At 38.9% G+C, this 24,166-nt stretch overlaps 1 protein-coding gene across 10 annotated transcripts in view; it reads right to left on the reverse strand.

Annotated features, from left to right (window-relative positions):
- Positions 1–24,166, reverse strand: part of LOC124167378 (rho guanine nucleotide exchange factor 11) — a 558,219-nt gene that overhangs the window by 222,801 nt on the left and 311,252 nt on the right. For all 10 annotated transcript variants that reach the window (XR_006866674.1, XM_046545401.1, XM_046545404.1 and 7 more), the window contains one exon: positions 8,989–9,196. Coding sequence is in view for 9 of the 10 variants with exons in the window: in XM_046545401.1 (XP_046401357.1) it covers positions 8,989–9,196 (208 nt within the window). In the remaining variant the exon portion in view is untranslated. The remainder of the gene's footprint in view (positions 1–8,988; positions 9,197–24,166) is intronic.

Genomic DNA, 24,166 nt, shown 5'->3' on the forward strand with positions numbered 1-24,166 from the left:
AACCATAAGGATGAAAAGTGTTAAATTCCCAGGTTAAGTGTATGGTATGGTATTTGGATGAGGCGACCGATAGCTGAGGTTACTTGCCCCACTAAGGAAGGGTAAGTAAAGACGGATGGAGAGAAACCCGACGTCGGCATTAGCCTGCTCTTAAAGAAAGGCGCCAAGGGGACCACGGCTTAACCTCCCATCCGACGGACGGAGTGTTGCGCTTGAAATGCCCTCCCCACATCATTCAAGCAGGGAAGAGGCAGTATCTGAAAATTCTCTGCTATTGCCTGGATTTGAACCCGAGCCCACGAGGTGGGAAGCCAACACTCTAGCCACCACAGCAACCCGATCCCCAAAGTTGAGTCTATTTGGCATTCTTCTTCTAGAATTGATAAGTCTTTTTTCTATTAAACAAATACAATGGATGGACAAGGAGATCAGCCTGACAATGGACTCTTGCACCCCTCACCCCTCTGCGGGGCTAACCCTTTGGTTACCTCTAAATTATATGAGTGGGTGACAAGCCTAAGGGTACCCGTGATTTCTTTGTTCCGTGCAGTGTTAGGTACAGAAATTAGGTACATGTGTAACAAACGAGATCAATTAGATATTTAGTAGGGCTTTTGATTTTCCACTCGATGTCAGCACAGAACAGAGACACACTCGTATCCCATGGCAACCAAGTTTTTCGTGTTCTTCTTCTAACAAGTAACTCTGCTTAACTCTGTTGAGAAAAAAATCAATGTTATCCCTTGGCTACTCACCCATTCATATCATCGGGTTAAAACGACCGCACACTTAAATAATGCGCACTCGAGTGCAGTATATATGTATGATATTTCGTACAATTTTTATAAAAAAACATTCAATTCATTTGCCGTTTGGCTCATTCAGACGATATTGCGGAAAGTATTTTTATCAGTAATTATTATTTAGAATAACGAGCTAATGAAGCCGCTAGGATATTTATTAAGAAATCTCTACTGTAGCGCATACTAATGTACGATACATTGTAAAATATTCTCCATAATTAACCTCGAATGATATTTTCTACCCTTTCACAAACCGGTAATCTTACAGAGGAGGCTGATGAGGTAGGTAGGCGCGAAGCAAGGACATGCTAATGAATCTATGAACGGATAGTCCCAATCCTGAAAACCGACCATGGAACGTATTCTTAAGCATTACTAACTTCGGCTAGTCATAACACAACCAATTCATAGAAAAAGCTTCAGACACAATCCTAAAAGTAGTCAAATTTTCTTGCCGAAAGATTTTCTGGCAATCCTAAAAAAAAAAAAAAAACTGAATTTGACGAGTAGCCGATGGCTTAGCGATACCAACTTTATTCGTTTTTCCGCGTCTCAAATTAATTTCACCCCGATTTAACACATACAAATAATTTAAATAATAATTATCAATTATTGAAATAATTACCTATATAACATTGCCTAGCAGGTTCAAACGTTTTTATTTCATCGTAGCCCAAAATCATATAAAGCATGGTTCTTTCTCTCTCATAGACGCAAACTACAAAGCTACATTGCGTCATAGTGAATTTTTTCGTATTTTCCAGCAATTCGTTTGAAATTTGTTGAGTTATTGCTGCTATTAATTCCATCCAATTTAATAATATTTCCCTGGCTTGAATACATCCCATCAATAACAGTAAGTTGCTCCACCTCTTTAAAATCACTTTTCCAATTTCGTGTAACAAATTTTATGAATTTAGACTGAGCTCTATGCGGCAATTTGTCCTCCTTTCCAGTCACCTCATGTTTTTATGCAAACAACATCATTAGTGAAAAAAACCGTTTCCATAAAAAATGTCTTGAAAATGAGAATGGTAAGGATCGTCCCGGATATATTATACGAAATACCTTCCGTTCCGTCCGAGACTACAGGTCCGCTGAATTCTATATCGAGTTTTACGTAAACATTTGAACGTACTATACACTAATTATCTACATTTACATGCATAATTGTTCTTTTAGATCAAAATTTCTCAGATATATATATTTGCGATTTTTGTGAGTACGACTTTGCGGTTTTAGCCTGGATTTCGGTTAAATTCGTCACTGTGCCACAATCAACCAAACAGTAAAGCAGTAAACTGATCTGTAAACAATGGAAAGTTCTCTTCTCAAGTGAAGGCACGAAATTTTAACATTAACAAATAATTTTAATAACTATTATCAATTTTTTTTATCACTAGCTAACTCTGCCCGGCTGGCTTTTATTTTGTTCTTATTGTTGTTGTTTATCTCGCCGTAGCCCAGAATGGTAGGAAGCGTGGTTAATTTCTTCATCATTACACTATATATATAGTTAAAATTTGATTCACTGATTGTGTGATTGACACAAATTCGCAATCCAAACTGTCGGGGGTACGGATCTGAAATTTTTTGGGTTAATTGAGACTACAAAGTAAATTTGTTTATTCATATCTAGTCATCTTGGGAAGGATACTCCTACAATTACGCTCCAATCAAATATTGCACGGGAAATCGCGCAACCCTGAAATTCATTTCTCAGCTTCACATAATTCGGATGAGATCGAGACTTGGATAATATAAATTACTTGGGATCCCAGACGGCATTTCTGAATTTCAAAATACACTTTTCTCAAATTCGAATTTTTTGCGATTGCCAAATTTAAAATAATGCGTGGGAGCGGCCATATTGGGAGTGTAAGGGCAGAGTTCAGAGTTCAGGCTTCTATTGCTCCCGTTTTTATAGCGTGCATTCATTCCATTGCTTTCCGAGCATTGAATTAAAGGCGCAACGAGTAAAATATCATTAAAAGTGAAACCAACAGGAAAAATAAAATGAAATTGCTATTATGAAAAAGGGTAACATCATGTGAAGCAGTACAAGAGGAGAGAAGAGCATCGACAGTGAGAAAGCACCCAAAATATGCGAATATTTACGCAACGGAGAGTTTGCCCTATTTTTTAAACAATAAAAAAATAAATTTAGGCATAAGAATACTCGATATGCTTTTTTTTTCTTCCAAGTAGCCATACAAAAATTAGAGTGTAAAAGTTGTATCGCGAACAGAAGTGAAGATTTCTCGGGTGTCACACCGAATAAGATTGTTTGTATTTTCTTTCGACGTTTCAAAGAGCGATTCGCCTACACTCTTCTCACCGTCTCCTGATTGGCTGCCAAATCTCTCGGAATTTCGGAAGGTGATCCCGTATCCTGCTTACCGCCGTTGTATGACAAACACACACAGGCCAGCGGTAATCCAGAACAAGGCAACAATCACGGGCGCCCGGTTCGTCCACAACACGTGCGTACAAGTAAATCTCAAAATTAAACCAGTTACGTAATATTTGAACGAAATAGACAAATCATCCGAAAGATCTCCTCTCAGAACACAAAACACACTATTACAACCGCTTCGGAGTTACAATGAATGCCCACACTTCGAATACAATAGATCGAAAAGAGCAATAACACTTCTTACACAATAATACCAGGAAAACAGCCGACTAACGTAATACCGCAATAATCACCCCACACTACGACTGCCAGCAACAACTGAATATCGATGAAAATAAATGGATACACAGTCATCACAACTTCGTGCGTTGATCGTCTTGCAATGCTGTCAGATGTGAAGAGATTCTTTCCCTATGCGATCAGAGTGCCCAAGTGATCAGCACAGAAGCTCAGTTTCTCAGGAGATATGAAGAATCTCACCCGGTGTGAAAGTTTTGATATCGTGTTATTGCATTCATTAAAGAGAACTCGGACTGCCAACGAAACCAAACCTTAAATATCGGCAAATATGATGAGCACAGAAGACGAGTCCTCCAGACCCCTCTCACATAATTTGGCACCATTTAGAGCACACGAAGCGGGCGATTATTGCGTCACAACCCAATGATGATGATGGCCGACGACCAGCGAACTTCCGCCAATTCTGCTGCGATTGTCCATTGCCGAATTGGAATCAGGGAGCCGAAAGTAATTTGGCAATCGAGTCCGCGAAAAGCAAAACTGAAATTACAACTCCACCTTATTCGACGATAGCACTAATTCCGAATCGAAGATAGAACTGTTCCTAGAACAAGCAATAATATGATGCTATTATTCTCTTAGAAGTTCCCAAACATTTTAAAGCTTCTTTTGTAAGCAGGCGAATGTCTATTTTTAATAGCACCATTGTAATAGTACAATAGGACCTCTGACACGGGTCGTTCACGCAGATCTGAAATCGTGATTCGCTCAAAGAGTATGTTATTTGAGACGAAACAGAAACTTAATCTTCATACTACCATTCAGTGGCGTAGCCAGGGGGGTGTCCGGGGGGTCCGGACCTCCCCCCCCCACCCCCCGACATATAAAAACACAATTATTTTTCTCCATAAAAGATAAGAAAATATTGAAAAATATCATGTATTTTCAAAATATTTTTTTAACAAATGAAGTTTTTTCGATTATGAGAAGCATTAAAATTAGCATAAAGCCCTCTACTTAGTACACTGTTTTTCAAAAATTTCCCCCCCTGATTTTGGACCCCCTCCCGAACAAAATTCCTGGCTACGCCACTGCTACCATTCTTCCATGATTTTAGAATAATCATACGCGAAAGTTGCTGCCCCCTCCTCATACGTTGGTGACGTCATTAAAGCTCCCGCTTATGAATTCGTTCGGAGAGACCTGCTCACTGAAATCACGGCATCGCTCACAAGAAAGTTAACTACAAGGGACCAAGCGATACAGATGTATGAGACCCAGGAAGAGCTGAGAGATGATTACCCACCCGGCAGGAGTCAGTGACGTCATCAACTTATTGGGGAGAGGGTTAAGGCCGTTGATTTTTCGCACAATACTACAAGACAAACTTCTCTCATTCAAAAGCTAATAAACATAATTTAACGTTGCTTCAAAACAATCGAATGCTGGTTGCTAAGTAACGCGCACAATAGCAGTTGAATATATGAATTACATTACATTGGAAAATGCGCAAATTCCATGGTAAAGATAAGAAGTACATTTTAAGGTGAAAAAATTCCGTTAATGTTCCAAGTAATTTTAACTCCGAGTCACAATATCATTCGAATTATGTGAGCAGAGGAAAACTTGAAAGATGCGTAATAGAGTATGTGCACGTTTTTGGGAAGTGATCTTTAAAAAAATTTAAACCTCAATTAGGCTAAATTCCGAGTCTGAGAATAGAGAGATACTTTTTAAGTGAGATATTAATTATTAAAATTTGCAAAATTAATGATGCGCTGAAACACCAGTCGGCCATATTCTCAAGGCAGTGACGTCATTTTGTTCGATGTGTTCTCAGGCATACCTTGTTCTTTAGGGTGAGCCCCTCTACAGCGTATACTTAGTTTGGAAAGAAGCCATGGAATGGCTTATGAACTATATTAAAAGTGTGTAGGTACATGCCATCATCTACATCTTTTAATTCATTTATTTCTCGGTTACGCTGACGACAAGACTCTATCAACTTTTCTACCTTGAACTACCTAATCGTATTGCTTACTCCTCGGTTCACGCATTTGCGTTCGTTTGCAGATTTATAGTGACATTAAAATTCAGAGTCACTTAAACAGTGATGATCATTGAATAAAGTACGACTTAATTCTTGAAAACTAAGTCACTAATTAGTAACTAACTAACTTAGTAACAGTACCCGTACTACTAACTAAAAAACGGAAAATTAATTTTCGGTAAAAGGTGATAGTTTGGGCATTCAAAATGTTTGTAATTTAATTCCAAACCAGTGATGCTAATATTTTCCAAATCGGATGTGAAATAAGCTCATTATTACGTATCACAAGTCGGGACTACTCTTTGGAAATGCACCGCGCGCGGGGATTCCTCGCTTAATGGATAGTCATAACAAGACAGTTGTACCTTGAAAACCTATAAACTTATGCTGTGAATAAATGTAAAATGAACCAATTTTTAAATTGTGCTAATAAATGCTTCAGGAAGCATATTGAAACCGAATGAATTAAAGGTTTTGTCTGATCTAACTATCAAACATTTGATTTCCAGCCCGAGAGATTTCCATCATACATCCGGACCAAGTTTTCAATAACATTATTTTTAGATATACCTCATAAATGCTATTAATAAACCTCAACCAAGCAAATGTATATTTGACTGACATATCTCTGTAAAAATAACTTGTAGAAACATTGAGATAATCAGAACTCTGCTATTGAATACATTAATTCTACAAAAGAACAAATACGTCCATAAAAAGTGCGTTTTTTTTAAAGAAATTAAGATTAGATTACTGCTTAGACTGGACCAAAATGTAACTTCAGTTATTTGTGCTTACGTTTCAAACCTTAAATAGCCCAGAAGAAGAACCCAGCTCAGTAGCAGCAATTAAATAATGAACTATGGATATTCATTCAGTCACCACGGGCCATAACTGAATATGAAAAATTATTTTTCGCGAGTCAGTAGGTTATATAATAATAGAATAGAAAATTGTTAAATAGATAAATTAAATTATGACCGGTATTTGAAATGATAAAAATACAAATATCGATAGTTATCTACGTACCGGCACTTTTACTTCCGTAAACCTTCGAATCGTGCTAACAAACTTTTGGCCAATTACCTACTGTAAACAATCTTACTTAATTCACTTATACCTAATTTCCGATGAGGTTTCCCGTCGATTGCTCTTTATTATGAATGAGGCAACACAACAAAAAAGCTCCAGTTCAAAATTAAAACTTCGTGCCGAGGCATGTAGGTATAGTCCAACATAATCAGCACGGTCAATCATTGAAGCATCCACCTTCGGGACATTATTTGAAGAAACCTTCACGAAACCTGATTCCATGATAAGCACTTAAACGTATTTCCCTTTACACAGATCAGATCCACCAACTTTTTCCAATGCACACGTAGTTTATTGTATGATAAACACGATCATAACACGATAAACACCTTGAACGCTGATAAGATAGAACAGAATGACGTCACATACCGAGGGGCCAATAGATGAGCGTTTTCGTCTGCTCAATACCGTTGCGAAAACAATGCATATTAATTATTAAACAAATTAAGCAACAATTAATGCTGTTAATCGAAAGTAATGATATTTACGATACACTTTATCGAATAAACTGCATTTCAATCGTATTCCTCCCGGGTGCACATACTCCATTACCTTTGTATTATAAAAGAGCGCAATTATAGAGGCCCTCATCAAGATGGCCAGATGCGCAATTTCTAAGCTTCTTTTGGGGAGGGGTTTTTAGCATTTTACCCTAAGGGACCAGCATACAGTAGTGCATCGCCAGTCCGTCCCGTTGTGGCATCAATCGTGTGATCGGCCACTCAGCGAGCATTCTAAGCGCTTTTCAACAATGCCTGCAGCGCAACGATGAAGCGAGAGCGATTCTATACTTCTCAATATATTTACAATACAATATTATTTACAATCGGGAGGAATAGCGTAGAAACGCTTAGGATTGGACGGATTATTTCAGAACTAATATATATTTCGGTAAGAGCCCTGATAATGGTTTAAATATCCGTGGAATTCGGATCGCTCTAACCACCAGCGACACGTTAGGCGACTTTCAAAAACGCCAGATCAGGGCCTGCCTCTAGAAGCGCCACTGCAGGTATGAAATGTGGCTTTCATTTTCTCCAACAGGCTCGGAGAGATAGACATTTGGCTGTTAGGGTCAAACGTTATGACGGGACATTTCTCGTTTGGGGAAATTGGCCATAGAATTTGTCGGAGAAACGACGTAGAATTCCCAAATTGGCGGTGGGAAGAATAGCCCAATTTGGGATACGCATGTCGAGAACAATGACGCCTACAAATAAGGCACCATGAGTCAAAAGTTTCCCAGAAAATGAAGGGGAGATGTTTTGATGAATAGGGTAGACTCAATGTTTCCAGCCTTTTCACCAATGTGAAATTCAACCGATAAGGTAACTGAAGTCCTATCATGTAACGGCAGATAATTATTATTTTTTTCATTGGAAAGATAAAATAAAGATATGGAACGCTGAGAAAATCCTCTCATTATTCTTTATTAAATTTCAATTATTTAATGACATGTAATTTTTATTTTTGAACAAAATACTATGTTCCCCGTTATTTTATATTTTTAACGACTCGTAGACGTGAAGTTGATGTTTCCTAAAGAACCTAATGTATTGTTGGCGTTTCCATTTTCCGGGTATGTATCAGCGTCCGTAGAGTTCTTAGACAACACTACTTGCGACCTAATGATATGACAAGATTGCGAAAATGGTACCAAAAATCATATAAGATGCAGATGAATACCAGAAAAATGAAGGGATGACGACTTAGGCAACGCCTAGGAAACTCCTTCACTCTTAGAATGCGAAAATCCTGCCTGAACAACCAAATCACTCCATCCAATACATAATTCATTACTTAAGTTCAAATATTTTATGGATAAGGCGGTCATCAGTGTTGGTAAGTAATCGAGTAAAAGTAATCGGATTACTTGTAACGATTACCTACTTTTACAAATTGTAATTTTTATTAGCATTTACTCCTTAAGGTGAAATAGGAATCATTACTTTCGTTGTAATCGTTAATTTCTCGTAATTGACGATTACTTTACTGATTTCACTGATTTACCTAGGCCTACAGACAACTTCGAATCCCTGAATATACCACAATTTGCTAGTTAAAGTTCAGCCACACTTAGATATGTTGTAGCCTACTTATGATAAGTGCGAAATATGTCACCCCTTGTGTTGTGACAGCAGTTATAATTGTACGTATCGCAAGTGATATTGCAGTTTCCATGTGGTCTCTAGAGTGAAAATCTCACAAGAAGTAATTTTAATTGTAACTGTAGTTTAACTGATTACATTTATAAAATCAGTCCTTTGCACTCGTAACTGATCACTTTCTTCACAATGTAATTGCAATCGAGCCACGATACTATTATTCAGATACTTTCACTTCGTACACTGAGCAAATGATAAGAGGAAGATTCAAAAGAGACTTACGAATCGTGGCGGTGGTGGTGGTGATGGTGGTGATCGGCGTCGTCCTCGTGGTTCCTGCCCGCGCCGTCGGCGCCGCCACCGTGCAGGGGGCTTCTCCGCGGCCCGTGGTGGTGTGGGTGGTGTTCCTCGGATTGTTCTTTGACTGGGTCCGGCCTCCGATCGCCGCGGCCCCCACTGCCCCCGCCTGGAGAAGGCCTCTCCCCACTCCCTGCACGAGAAAAAAAAACACATCAGTATGAGAGAACACACAAACATATCATCAACATTCATTATTCCTAAGAATGGTTCGACACAGATCTCCATTAAATCCCTATCTTCTAACACCTCTTGTTAGTCCCACAGAAATTTGGTAGTACTAGCGAAAATATCCGACGCAAATTTAAGAATTTTGTAGCACTTATTGAAAAAATACAATATGAAGTTACTATTTTAGATATCGATGTAATGTTTTGTTCTATTTTTCTAAGGAATTATTTGTTGGTTTGATATTCTAGTACATTGGGTAAAGAATAAAGCATAATGATTTTAAATTCAGTCCACGCTCGAGCCGATATATGATGTATCGCCTCGTTGAGCAATAGATGATGCATTGGCCCTAAGAAGGCAATTACACAATTCGTATGCTTTCATCGCCTGCTCTTTGAATCTCATCCGTGGCCATTCTTCCCATCCACATATCCTTCATTCCATGATTTCCATCACACCCTCATTATATGGCCGATGGAATCGTCCCGTCATCCACTCAAGGTTTTGAAAACACTTCTTTTTCTGCCTACCCTTCTTAGAACTCCAGCATTACACACGTGATCTATCCATTTCATCTTCACCATTCTTCTACGACACCAAATTTAGAAATCTTCCAACCGTAACTTTTCCACTCCTATCATCGTCCATAACTCAATACCATAAAGAAGTATGTTCCAAAGGTAAGTCTTTACAACACAAGTATCATGGAAAATAATGAATAGAGATAAATGAATATAAAAATGGGGTATTTTTAAGTCCTTAGCTGGGTGATGACTTATTTGTCCTAATACCTTAATGTCGCAGGAGTCAATTCCGCCGCAATACTTTTTTTAATTCACATTTAAAATAGCATAAATCATAAAAGCTGCCATATTTCGAATCGGTTTTGAAGGAGCACAAACGTGTTCAGAAGCCACAGGCCCTGTTGGCATAGGTTTTGTTTACATAAGTTATCAACAGCTGAACGAAAACGAGAATAACAATGACATGGGGGCCGATTGTGTAACTTGGCTACCTTTCGATCGTTAGAGATCCGTTCACTCTCGATTGAGTTCCCGGTATTCGAACGTTAGCTGTAAGTGCGATTGTGTATGGACGATCGTCAACAAGCAATCGAAAGTTACGACGTTGTCATATTTACTTGGAATTGGGAATACGTTACGCGATTGTTTTCCTTGGGCGCATGCGCAGTAAGGCCGAGAGTGGCTGTGTTTATTTTGAAAAGTGAAACTAAGATAGCAATATTGGTTTCAGAGACAATTGGCCAATTAGGTTTATACTATTGAAGGAATTTAACTTTGCGTATAAATCAATCTTTTTCAATTCAGCATTAAATACCTTCCTTTCCGTTGAAGCGTAGCTGATATTTGGGATAAGTAGTTTTTACTCAGATGCCGATGATTATTTTGAAATGCCGCGGTAAGTGTCCGTTTCGTTACTTTTCCAATTCGCTAAAATAAAAATTGTATCATTTGTAATTGACTTAATTCATTTAGAGGAAATATATGAACGGATATTCGATATTGATAGGCTCTAGCCTTCGCCTTTGTGTGTCTGCAAGGAGCAATGCCGCAGCATATGGACTATTTGCAAGAAATAAAAACTGACAAGTGTGAATTAGTACGATATCTTAATAATAGTCGTTAGGTAAACAGTTAAAAAAACACGTAAATCATGAAATAAATAAGTACCTAAATATTCTCAATCAAAAACATTCTCATGATCACAAACCTTTCACTATTACATGAAAGAAAAAGCAAATATGCGTAGTCATCTTTGATATCTCCTCTCGTCTCAAACACCCGAACATCAGTTCGAAAATTTACCCTTTTTGAGGAAATCATATCGCATCAGAGACATTAATTGAAGTACACAAAAACATATAATTTCATATTAATTTACGACGTCATTGAGAAGTTAAAATAAACTATTTGAGTACATAAATTAAATCATTTACTTGTCAATAACCGCCCGATGTTCCGAATTAAATTAAACCTCGTAGAGAATATAATTTGGGCAATGTATTATAGCACAGCTATAATTTAGCTAATATACTATAGTGGAACCACGTTTAAATGAAGCAATACAAAAAGGATAATTTCATTTGAATTGCACGTACGAATTGCACACACATTACATAGCGAAGCAATTGTAAACGTCCTCATCTTTGTATCGTATAGTAAACTAACGCGTACAAATTGTATTTATCTATGTAATTTCACTACTTATTCACGTTATTAAAAACATAACACAATGATGTATAAATTAAATAGAATGTTTAATTCACTTAATTCCACATGAGTTAATTTCATTTCAATTGCACACACATTACACAGCGAAGCAAATGTAAACTTGCTCATCTTTATACCATAGTGAACTAATACGCACAAATTGCAATTATTTATGTCAATTAACTACAAATTCACGTAATTAATAACATAACACTAGGATTTATAAATATAATCGGTTGCATAATTCACTTAATCCCAAATAAAGGACATACAACGAGAACATGAAAGGAAATAAACATTAAAATTCCATCCCAAACCTCACCTGCGAACGATTCGATAGCCTTATCGTCAAGTGATGTGTTGACGAAGAGATGCTTTCGATCGAGAGCCGGAATACTTTCGAACGTAAAGTTACACAATCGCTCCTTCAATTGTTTTTGAGATGTTGATCCACGGGAACCGGATCGTTACGTTCGAACGTAAAGTTACACAATCGGCCCCCTGATAAAGGAACGATTTAGGTACTTGTTTCATTCATTTTAAGAGTCGGTACTTTCTCGCATTGACACGAAGCTGTTTTCTATTCGATAACCTTCTCACACGAATAAATTACTGATCCACGTTACTTGAATATGAAGATATTTCATTCATTTGACTGCGATGCAATGTTTATGTAATAACATGATTTTAAAACCATGAAGATGTAACTGCGTTACGAAACCCGGGTCGTGGCCACATTAGTACAAATATAATAATGAACCTGACAAAGTTTTACTCATTTATATCCAACATGGAGAAGTCAAGTCTGAAGTTATCAGTTATATTATTAAAACCCTGTTTACCGCTCAAGTAAATCACTACCGTAGTGAGTTATCGACATGGTTTACTTACAGCGAATAAATTCGAAGAAAGGAAATATGAACGCCAATGAAAGTAAGGAGGACAAATCTTCCTTGTAGCCTTAAGCAATTATTATTGCCTTAGGCAATAAGGAAGGAACTACATGAGGAAGATGGCGACCGTTCCTTTTAGTAGCGAATTATTACTTCACTTGCAATGCTAAAATGAATACGAAATATTTAGGGGTTACATTTTTATGCGAGGCTTGTACGCCTCAAATATGATTTGAAAGTTGTCGCCAAAATTTGAGCAGATACACCATACTTGGTTGTGTTTGTTGTAGAAATATTATAATAATATTTTTTTAGCATTTACAGGGAGCGTAATTATCCCGAGGCTTGCCTTCTAATCGAAGGGCCTGGGTTCAAATCACACTTCTTACAACCGCAAACAACAATCTTCCAAGAGCACTGAGATTCATGGGAAGAGACTACCACAAAGGAATATGTAGCAGGGCATAAATACAGTGTGCTCTCCAACACCATGGTTTAAGAGGGTTACCAGCGGATAGATATAAGCTGAGGAAACGGAAGAAAACAGGAGAGGGAAACTGAAATGCTCAACGCACTAAGACAGGAGACCATAGGACTAGATAAGGAGAAGGAGATGTGGGATGTTTGCATCTAGGATAGTTAGCAGGGAAAGACTATGGATTACAGAACTTGAGATGAAAATACTCTAACACCACACTTGGACGGAAAAAATTATCACCAGTTCAAGATAAAGTGACCTCGGTCACAAAGGAAGAAACTTGACTACTTAAAGACGACAATAGGGTAGTTTCTATCACCAAAGAAAACGAAAGGCATTGATTGCGATTCGTTACCCACCATTAGTGTATTCATAATACACAAATTATTTGGTTTTTGAAATACCGGTTTTGACGAATGGCAAGGGTCAAATTTTATCCTCATTTGAAAAGGGCCAGATTGGCGCCCATGCGATTCCACTCCACGTGACGTCACAGGGACCTAGTCTCTACACGAGAGGATAGGAGCTATACATCGCCTGAGGTTACTAATGCATGCATGAGGCACAGAGCTCAGGGGAACATGTCTTAATAATAACCAATTAAAACTGGCTAAGGTCGGAAAGTTTTCTTCGTTTGATAAGGTATTAATAAACCTTTTTTAAGCCAAGCGCTACCAGATAGCATGGTACTCAGCTACCCGCTAGCATCCTCCGTCGTATCAGCGCTCAGAGCCTCTCCAAGGTCACCTCACAAGGCGGGAGGGGGAACCAGAAATGCGTCACACGGGCTTTTTTCCCATCATTCCTACTTACGCGTCGCGTTTTCGCGCGCTTGAATATTTTCACTTTTCATTTAACCGCGAAAAATAGATATCGTCATTTAAAAATCTAAAAGCGTGAAATACGTACTCCAGGAGTAATAATCTTTCGATTTAGGCAATAAAAAAATAATAGGAAACCACCCTATACGTGGCATTTATCATTGTAGGGCAATAATAGATACTTCAATGGAAATATTTATTATTAAAACTATTCCAACCCTTCCCAAATAATTTAATTGTTATAAAAAAAGGCTAAGCATGTACAAGGGAATTAATTGCGCGTTTGTTACGATATTTTCAGAATTCACCTGGAAATCTGCTCTGTCTCTTGCGACTATTTTATTAATAACATCCACTGCAAAATTCCGACAAATGAGCTAGAAGACTAATTTCTTAAAGACAACACATTAGATTTCTAAGTGGGAAGTATGCACTAAATTAATGATCGTCTATTTCAGTATTTATCAATGTGGTGCAAATTTTCCCATTTGAATATCAACGCCATAATACAAGTCAATGTCAAGCCCCATTTCCTAGCTTACGGACGGAAGCATTGCATTAGAATTCGGCAGAATGACTTCATGAGTAGTTGGCAGGTTGCCTTTGCATGAATGTGGAAGTATAATTTGTTAGTATGCGTAACGTTTTTATGGCCGTGTGGCGTGCATGTGGCGGTCCTCTTGCATGCTAATGATTGATCACCCCCTGCCAAGCATCCTAGCGGTGGCTCGCAGAGTATCACTTGGATGTAGACGTAGAATGAAAACTGATTGAGATTGTCCATATTTCCTTTCCATATGTTATTGGTTGCCACAAAAATACTTCTTTTCTCTCCAACACTTTTGTAGAACTTCCTCATTGCTCAAATGATATACTATGCTTTTTATCTTCATCATTTTATTCCATAGAACCTCATTTCACAAGCTTCCAACCTTGGCTTCTCCGCTGCATTCATCGCCCATGTCACAACACCGTAAAGAGGCCTCCTCCAAATGTAAATATTAATGAATTGCTTTCTGGATTCAACGCGCATATTCCCAGCTGTTCAGAGACTCTTTTCATTTTTAGGAATTCCATCTCCGCTTGGACTATTCCACTGATTCTCACCTCTTCTCCTCTGCTGCAAAGCATATATCTTTGTTTTCTTCGCATGGATTTTCAGCATACCCAGTAAGTCTTTTTACTACCAATATTTATTAGAATTTTCTTCTCGCCTCTCTATGCTATGAATGCTATGTCATCGGCTATGAGCCATAATCAAACAAATATACGAAACGCAAGGAGGCCAAGCCAAACACGAAGGACATATGTGGCGAGGGAGAACTGAGAGCTGCCGCCTTCCGTTTGTCTGCTGTTACGATGACATCACGCTCCCGTCTCCCAGCAACCGAGTTTCACAACAGCCTCTCCACATGCAGAGACCAAATGGCGGACAGAAAAAAGGGAAGAAGACATTGGCGCGAGGAAAAAAAAACATTCATCACGCTTATTTATGGCCGCCAATAAATTTCAGCGATGAAAATGAAACACTCAGCGCAAAACTATCGCGGGAGAATTGAAAGAGATTCGTATTCCTCACGATCATCATTTTTATTATTACTGTGCGAAAAATCCACAGAGGAAAAATCATTCGCATTGACCGGGTTTATTATTATTATTATTCGCAAGACATCTCTCTTTCTGCCGACACGGAGCACGGAAGTGAGACAGTGAACGACTCTCAAAGAGCCGAGAGCCGTTCAATCGAGACTAGCTCAATGACTCATAACATTCTTTCACTTCTAACGGCTGCATGTTACGCCTAAAGATACACTCGTCGCAGAAGACTGCTGTAGAAGTCGACAACCTCGTTGAACTTTTCCACAGCAAGTGCAAAGTAGTACCTTACTTTCACTTTTCCGTCCGAAGGCATCCAGAAAGAAAAGGAGTGAAAGACAGGTGCTATGTCGCACTCGTTAGGCAACGCCTTGAATATGCAGCGAGCACATGGGGTACGGCGCATAAATATTCAACAAGCCAACTCAATAAAATACGAAGGATAGCTGCGCGCTCCTTCGAAAACTAGACAAAGAGCGAACTGAGAGGGTCACGCAGATTTTGAACAAACTAGACAAAGAGACGCTAGAGACATGGAGGCTAGGTGCTAGACTTAGACTGCTTGAGCTATTAGGATAGATAATTAATAGTAGCGGGCGCAACTTGGTGGAATCCATAATCACAGGAATAGAAGGATCAACAACTTTGCTATTTCCAACTTTGCTCCATGGTCTCAATAAATTACCATGTGGAAATAGCTAAATTGTTGATCCTTCTATTCCTGCAATTAGGATAGACATTTTTTCTCAGCGACACTGAGAACATCATATCAGAGTATACAATGAAACAAATACTTGCAATTTTCCGCGATTATAAAATTTATGACGACCTACGTTTCCATATTAGTACATCATCTTGAAGGTACAAACGCTGCGAAGTGCAATTTTTAATTGGAGAGGGGGTAAGTAAGGAATTCCCCTTACTTTAATTGATCTGGTAAAATCCCACTCCAATCCGCTTGAATCTGCGGACTTTGATCATATTAGAAGCGAATTATATTTCCAGGTCCGTCAGATGCAATAAAATCTGAGAAATATAACGCCAACAGTATAAGATTTCGTTTTTCCACAGAACAATAAAGGTTTTAATAAATGGTAGACGGAACTTAGACGTCTAATCAGTCCTACGCGCATTTATTTCTCTATTAGTTTTTTTTAACAACGCAGTTATCCCAACATCCCCCGCTACACGCCTTTTGAGATGGCTGATGGAGTATTATAGAGTTTCAGTGTTCGTGATTTTTCCTAGCAGTTTGGCAAACACAGCATCATATTCATCATAAAAAGATGGAAGACAAAATTAGTGAGCGACTGTCAATGTGGGAAGTTTCATGGTCATTTCAGTTTCATTACATGTATCATTCGAGAGAGGGCAGGCGAGTAGCTGGGGGAAGCAAATGAAGGAGGAAGTGCGAAGTAAGAGAGCTCACATCCGCCATATATATATTTAAATGCGACTCAGCGACTTCTTATTTTCGCTGCGACATCAATGAAATGCAAAAGCGAGGACGCAATTCTCACAGAGAGGGGACAAAGAAAAGGCCCGCCACGGACAGAAGCAGAATTCTCTATCGCCTGCTTTGCCATCTTCTCCACCGCATTACGACTCTTATTAAAAAGCCAACGCTTTGGGTATTAGCCAACCCACGGGTATTGCAGCGGGTCACATGTCCGCATTATTCAGTATTCTTCACCTCTCAGAAAACAGCATATTATTTATATCAGGAGATTCTGACCAACAAAGCTGAATTGTAAAAGAAAATATTTTGCAATGACCACTTACAATTAGACTTTCAATTCAGTTAAACGCATTTCAACGCTACTTCGTCATCATTTCGTATACCTGTATTCAACTACGTGTCCGCCTTCTCACGGATGATACACATAACTGTGTCATCATCTATTGATTACCTTGACAAATATAAGATATTGGTTAATGAACATGAGGTTTGCCACCATATTATGACTTTTTCTTATTTATGCCATCAATTTTACTCGCTTGGATTAGGATTTATTTCACCGTATCATCATTTATTTACTCCCTTGTCATAAAAAACATATATATTTGATTAAATATGAGTTTTGCCGCAATTTTATCACTTCATCTCACTCTGAATACGCAACTATTATTTCACTCAATCATCATTTGGCGTTTCTCTCGACATAGAAGTAAGATCTTTTTATTTAAATGTGAAGTTTGCCGCAACGGTATCAGTTTCTTTCATTTGTAATAGGCAACTATATTTCATTTTATCGTCAGCCATTGATTCCCTTGACGATAAAAGAAGATATTTGTTAATAAGTATGAGGTTTGCCGCTATATTATCATTTTCTCTCACTTGGAATGCGCTCTACTTATACATATGTATTTCACCCAATCACAATTTCTTTACTTCCTCGTCATTACACTTCTTTTAATTACACCCAGCTCCATATTTTATAACAATTTCCTAACTTGTTCCTCTAATATAACATTTACATTTGCTTTTGAATCCTACGTTCACGTTCCATGGTATGTGATTTTCGTCTGCTACGGTGCTAATGGCATAACCTTCCGTTGATAACATTTTAACGGAACTTACTTAATGACAACTATATTACCAAATCATGAATAAATAGCAATATACGGAAACAATATTTAAAAGAAACTACGATCTCAAGGATAGTTTCAATAATTCATTCCAGCAACAACAATCTCCATCACATACAAACTATATTGTGATGTTGTAATATTGTTTCCTTCGCTTCTGTAGGTACAGCATTACTACCACACATTATATAAGCATTGTTAACAACTTATCCAATATCGATTATCTTAATCTAGCAATAAGCCGTAATTTCCGCAAATAAAAAGATTGAGAATGACGACAACAAACTGTGCCAATGTGTCTTCACTTGTTTTTACCCTTCTTTCATTGGTGGAGACACGTTAGATGACTTCTAACTTCGGATATATTCGGATTTACCCTGTTTAGGAAGGAGGGGGAACCGTACCGACTGGTTTGATACCGACGACCATACTGAATCGCTGAATTTGCCGTCGTCGGTATGGAAACCGTCGTCGGTACGGAATGATGTGCTGTCGGTGGGCTGGGAAGGGAAACCGACCGGTGCGGTACCGACGAAATACAGAATACGGCCCCTGGGGCCGTATTCTGTAACTCCAAACCGATCGGTGCGGCACCGATTCGTCGGGTGCGACGTCACACCGACTCCCGGTAAGAAGTCGTGCGATTCTGTACGAACCCGGTCGGTGCGGCACCGACGAGAGGACGGGAGATCGTCGGTAGCCGTACCGACAGCAAAGAGGTGTAGGTACGGCCACCGACTAGTGGGTTTCATGAATTCCCCGGTGCGCATTGTACGTTTTATTTTGTTTTTACCTCATCACCGAGTAAATAATGAGGTTTTCTCCAATGTTATCTTTTTCTGCCCCTTCGAATACGCCTCTATAATTCACTGTGTCATCATCTATATTAATTACCTTGACAGAAATATAAGATAATGGTTAATAAAAATGAGGTTTGCTAACATATAATGACTTTCTCTCATTTATGTTACCGCACTTTCACTCGCTTGTAATAGGCTTTATTTCTCTCTATCATCATTTTTTTGCTCCTTTGACATAAAAAAGATATTTTTGATTAAATATGAGTTTTGCCGCAATGTTATCACTTTATATCACTCTGAATAGGCGACTGTTATTTCACTCAATCATCAATTTGGCGTTTCTCTCGGCATAGATATAAGATCTTTTTATTTAAGTATGAAGTTTGCCACAACGGTATCAGTTTCTTTCATTTGTAACGGGCAACTATATTTCATTTCATCGTCAGCCATGGATTCCCTTGACGATAAAAGAAGATATTTGTTAATAAGTATGAGGTTTACCGCAATATTATCATTTTCTCTCACTTGGAATGCGCAACTTATACATATGTATTTCACCCAATCACAATTTATTTACTTCCTCGTCATTACACTTCTTTTAATTGCACCCAGCTCCATATTTTTATAACAATTTCCTAACTTGTTCCTCTAATATTACATTTGCATTTGAATCCTACGTTCACGTTCCATAGTATGCTATTTTCGTCTGCTACGGTGCCAATGGCATACCATTCCGTTGATAATATTTATACGGAACTTACTTAATGACAACTATATTACCAAATCATGAATAAATAGCATTATACGGAAACAATATTTAAAAAAAGAAACTACGATCTCAAGGATAGTTTCAATAATTCATTCCAGCAGCAACAATCTCCATCACATACAAACTTTATTGTGATGTTGTAATATTGTTTCCTTCGATTCTGTAGGTACAGCATTACTACCACACATTATATAAGCATTGTCAACAACTTATCCAATATCGTTTATCTTAATCTAGCAATAAGTCGTAATTTCCGCAAATAAAAAGATTGAGAATGACGACAACAAACTGTGCCAATGAGTCTTCACTTGTTTTTACCCTTCTTTCATAGGTGGAGACACGTCAAACTTCGGATATATTCGGATTTTCCCTGTTTGGGAAGGAAGGGGAACCGTACCGACTGGTTTGAAACCGACGACCTTACAGAATCGCTGAAAGTGTCGTCGTCGGTGCGGAATCCGTTGTCGGTACGGTTTGATGTCCAGTCGGTGGGCTTGAAAGGGAAACCGACCGGTGCGGCACCGACGAAATACAGAATACGGCCCCAGATCAGAGTTGCTGAGGTCTGGCCGGAAAGATGCGTGGTCGCCGAATAAAGAGCCATTTTACACACGGATACATCAGGGAAAATCATTCCGTTTTGAGAAAAAAGGCCGTTTTTTAGGGTGACCGCTGATCAGAGGTGGCCGTTAGGAAAGGTTTCACGGTAGTTTACGGGAAAAACGACAAAAAATAACATTCGAGACAAAAAGTCCTCATAAAAATCTTTACTCCCAAAATATTTCGCTCTCATCCAGCAACCACAATTCAAAGGATGTGCACCAAAAGGAAAGTTCGCTTTATTTCAAAAGGCTTAATATCAGAGTTAGAACGCGTGCAAAGAATAGCTGAGAGGTATGTGAAAGGTCGTTACGATAGTCTTGTTAGTGTAACTGACCTCTTAGATTAACTCGGATGGGAATCTCTGTCGGACCGCAGATTGAAAAATAGACTAAACCTTTTAGATAAATTCAAAAGCAGTGTCTTTTCTGACAAAGTTAACCATATCTTACAGACGCCAACATACTGCGGAAGATCAGATCATATAAATAAAATAATTAAGAGAGACAGGCTGTAGAACAGACAGTTTCAGAATGTCTTTTTTCCACAATCAATAAGAGAGTATAACGGCAGCGATAGAACTCATAAATAGATTAGATGACTTGTAGTGTAGCCTACTAACCTATGTAAAACTTAATCCATGTTTCTGAATTTTATTATAATTTCTAACAGCATATGGTGGTATAGATTATTACTATGCGTGACGTTTTTTGGACTGTGTGATGTGCATGTGGGAGTCCAATTGCATGCTGGTGACCTGCCAAACACCCTAGAGGTAGGGTATTATGCAGATGTAGATGTATATTCCACACTTAGGGCCGACATTATAATGTCCATTTAAGTGGACGTCCAAGCTGAGCGCCCGTTAAGCCACAAAATTCGGTTTTATAATCGATGGTTGAGTCAAATCTGGACGTTTAATTTGTAATCAAGGTGAACCATGAATTTAGATGTTTTTTTCCAAAAGGGTAAAAGGGAGATAACGAATAGCAAGACTGTCATGAATAGAAAGACTTAAATGAATGGCGATTATGAAGCAGAAATAATCGACCAAGCTCGCCGACCGCCTACATTTTTTTCTGGTTTTACCATATCAGCCATCAATTTTCAATATCATTTGAACCGTAAGAATTTTTAAATTAGCCAAATATTTGCATCACGAACGGTGATATCTTGCAAGAGTGGGCCTTTTTTGTGATGCAATGCAAAGTGACGGAAATTCCTGCTAAAAGACGCATTTGAGATCTAGGGCAACATCGAAAGGTCGCCATCTTCTTCACGTTGCGATGTAAGTAAACCTTGCCGGGACTCACTGCTAGCTGCTATAATATTTTTTTACATTCGCGCTCTGTACATTAGTTACGATATTATGTGCCTTCAGCAGAAAAAAAATTGGTTTGGCAATCGTAATCAATTGAATTTGGGAAAGCTCTGATAGCCTACAATACCAAATCAAGATTGCATGACGTTTCTGAATAGTTGAAAATGGCAGACATTTTGGTTAATTTTGAAGCATCCGAAGATATAGATGAAGGAATAATCGATCACGCTCTGTGTCCGCCGCATGTGTGCCACACAACAAATTCACATGCAGCACCACGCAGTCTGTTTATCTCCATTCACTCATTCATCCGGTGCTTTGGCGTTAGCGGGACGCCGTGATGATGTCACGGCCTCAGTTAGCCATAACGGAGTGCGTGCGTGCGCGACACATGCGTGCTTGCGTGCGTAAGGCGGATGTGGACTCATTGTGGGTGGGGAGAGAGACAGGGTTGCCAAATTGACGCATTCCCTTACCACACACGGCGCAGCCATTACTATCGTCAGTACGATCGTACAAACCATACATGTACTCACACTACGATGATAGCGAACGTGGTGCTCACGAACGCAAAACGGCTGAACTCAATGGTGGTCCAGTTGATGATGGAAAGCAGTAGGTACCCTTTTGGCGTAAATTTCCCTGTAACATTAAATTTTGTTTTCATCTATTGAATTTGATGGTGCATTAATTCTGCAAAGGCTCTTTATCTCGAATAATTACTTCTGAAAAATTTCGCTTTTCATGTCAACTTCCGGCGCCACAGCGCCGTCGCATCGTAACGTGGCGGCGTCCGGAACTTCGTCTTCTTAAGAGTCCGGACGCGGATAAACACCACGATTTCCGATCGCACAGATGATCGTGAGAACGATGGTAAAGCGAGAGGATGACAGCCAGAGCCTCGGCTCGCTTTAAGACTCCAAGCCTCGAAAATGGTTTGGTCTTCCGACCATTCAAGACTCCGAAGTTGACGCGCTTTTTTCTCATTACTATCGCGGGATGTTGGGGACCTTTTACCTGATTATATCAAAACACTTATTTGTTTTTCGCGAGAACGAGGATGCAATACCAATTACAAGATTTTCCACGACCGCATTTAAAAGGCTACATGAAGATGTCACAAGTGGTGGACTGAGGGTGGAATGGGAGTGATTTCTGGAAAATTGAAAAGAGGTCATCTTCACGCTAGTCCCAACTTCGTTAGAAACACTTCATTTTTTTTAGCTGTAAACGGCTGGTGTCCTAACACCCCCTGCCACACGCCTTTAAGGCGGCGTACCGCCGCGGCGTGCTGAGTATTATGTAGATGTAGATGAGGTGGCTTTCATGAGGAAGTTTTTATTTGACGAACTAAACATACTATGTTTGAAAATATTTTCATAAACGAATTCTTGAGTGTTAGGTCTTTCGATAGACATAAAAAATCATTTTTACCGACATTTTGTAAATTTAAAGTCCATTTTCAAGGCCCATTACATGAAGAGAGAGAAACTAGGATATATACTAAAGCTGATCAGGTATTAAAAATTTATTTAACCATATAAAAATTCCGATGAAACATTGAAACTGATGTTATCTAATATGTTTTTAAATTTACATATTTTTATATTAAATCTATTAGGGGAAAATGTTATATTGAAAATAATCGCCCTGACGCATGGCATTTGGGATACGAGTACGAAAATGGCATAGGGTCAAGATCACATAGCCACTGAACGAAAGGAACAGTTAATTTTCCTCCATAACGACTTTTCATCTCTTGAATTTCATCAATACGATCTTTTATAGGCCTTCATAGTGTGTAGTAAGAAGAATTTCATTTCAACCGCATCGAAAGTGTCCCTCGTGAGTACCATGACGTTTTAGAAAATAGTGAACAAATGATATGCAAATGCAATTTGAGAAAACGCCCAAATATTGTGATGAATTCTGCACGGGTTTCCCACCGGGTCTTCCGCTGCCAATAGACGCTTCCACGGCTAACTCCGCCATCGCCCTCCAGGTGTTTGTGCCGGGTTCGATTCCATCGCTTTTGGTATACGATTCCTAAACCGTCAGCTCACAATAGGGTGGTTTCCTATTATTTTTTATTGCCTAAATCGAAAGATTATTACTCCTGGAGTACGTGTTTCACGTTTTTAGATTTTTAAATGACGATATCTATTTTTCGCGATTAAATGAAAAGTGAACATTTTCAAGCGCGCGAAAACGCGACGGCTAAGTATGAATGTTGGGAAAAGCCCGTGTGACGTCATTCTGGTTCCGGCTGCCGCCGTGTGAGGCTATGAGCGCCGCTACGATGCAGGCTGCCAGCAGGTAGTATAGTACCCAGCTAGCAGGTAGCGCTTGGCTTAAATAAGGATTATATTTAATACCTTATCAAACGAAGTAAACTTTCCGACCTTAGGCAATTTTCATAGGTGATCATTAAGAGATGATTCCCTGAGCTCTGTGCCTCATGCATGCATTGGTAATGTCAGACGATGTAAAACTCCTATCTACTCGTATAGAAACTAGGTCCCTGTGACGTCACGTGGAGTGGCTTCGCATGGGCGCCAATCTGGGATTTTTCAAATGAGGTTAAAATTCACCATTGCCATTCGTCTACACCGGGATTTCTAAAACCAAATAATTTGTGTATTATGAATACACTAATGGTGGATAACGAATCGCAATCAATGCCTTTCGTTTTCTTCCATGAAGGAAACTACCCTATTCCGTCTTGTCAAAACAGATACGTACGGTGGTCCTATGATGGCTGATTTTTCCAAATAGTCTAGCCAATTGCTCCGTCTATATTCTTTCGCTTCACTTTCGATAGCTCGGTCAATCTC

The sequence above is a fragment of the Ischnura elegans genome, chromosome 10 (genome assembly GCF_921293095.1).
Source record: "Ischnura elegans chromosome 10, ioIscEleg1.1, whole genome shotgun sequence".
Lineage (NCBI taxonomy): Eukaryota > Metazoa > Arthropoda > Insecta > Odonata > Coenagrionidae > Ischnura > Ischnura elegans.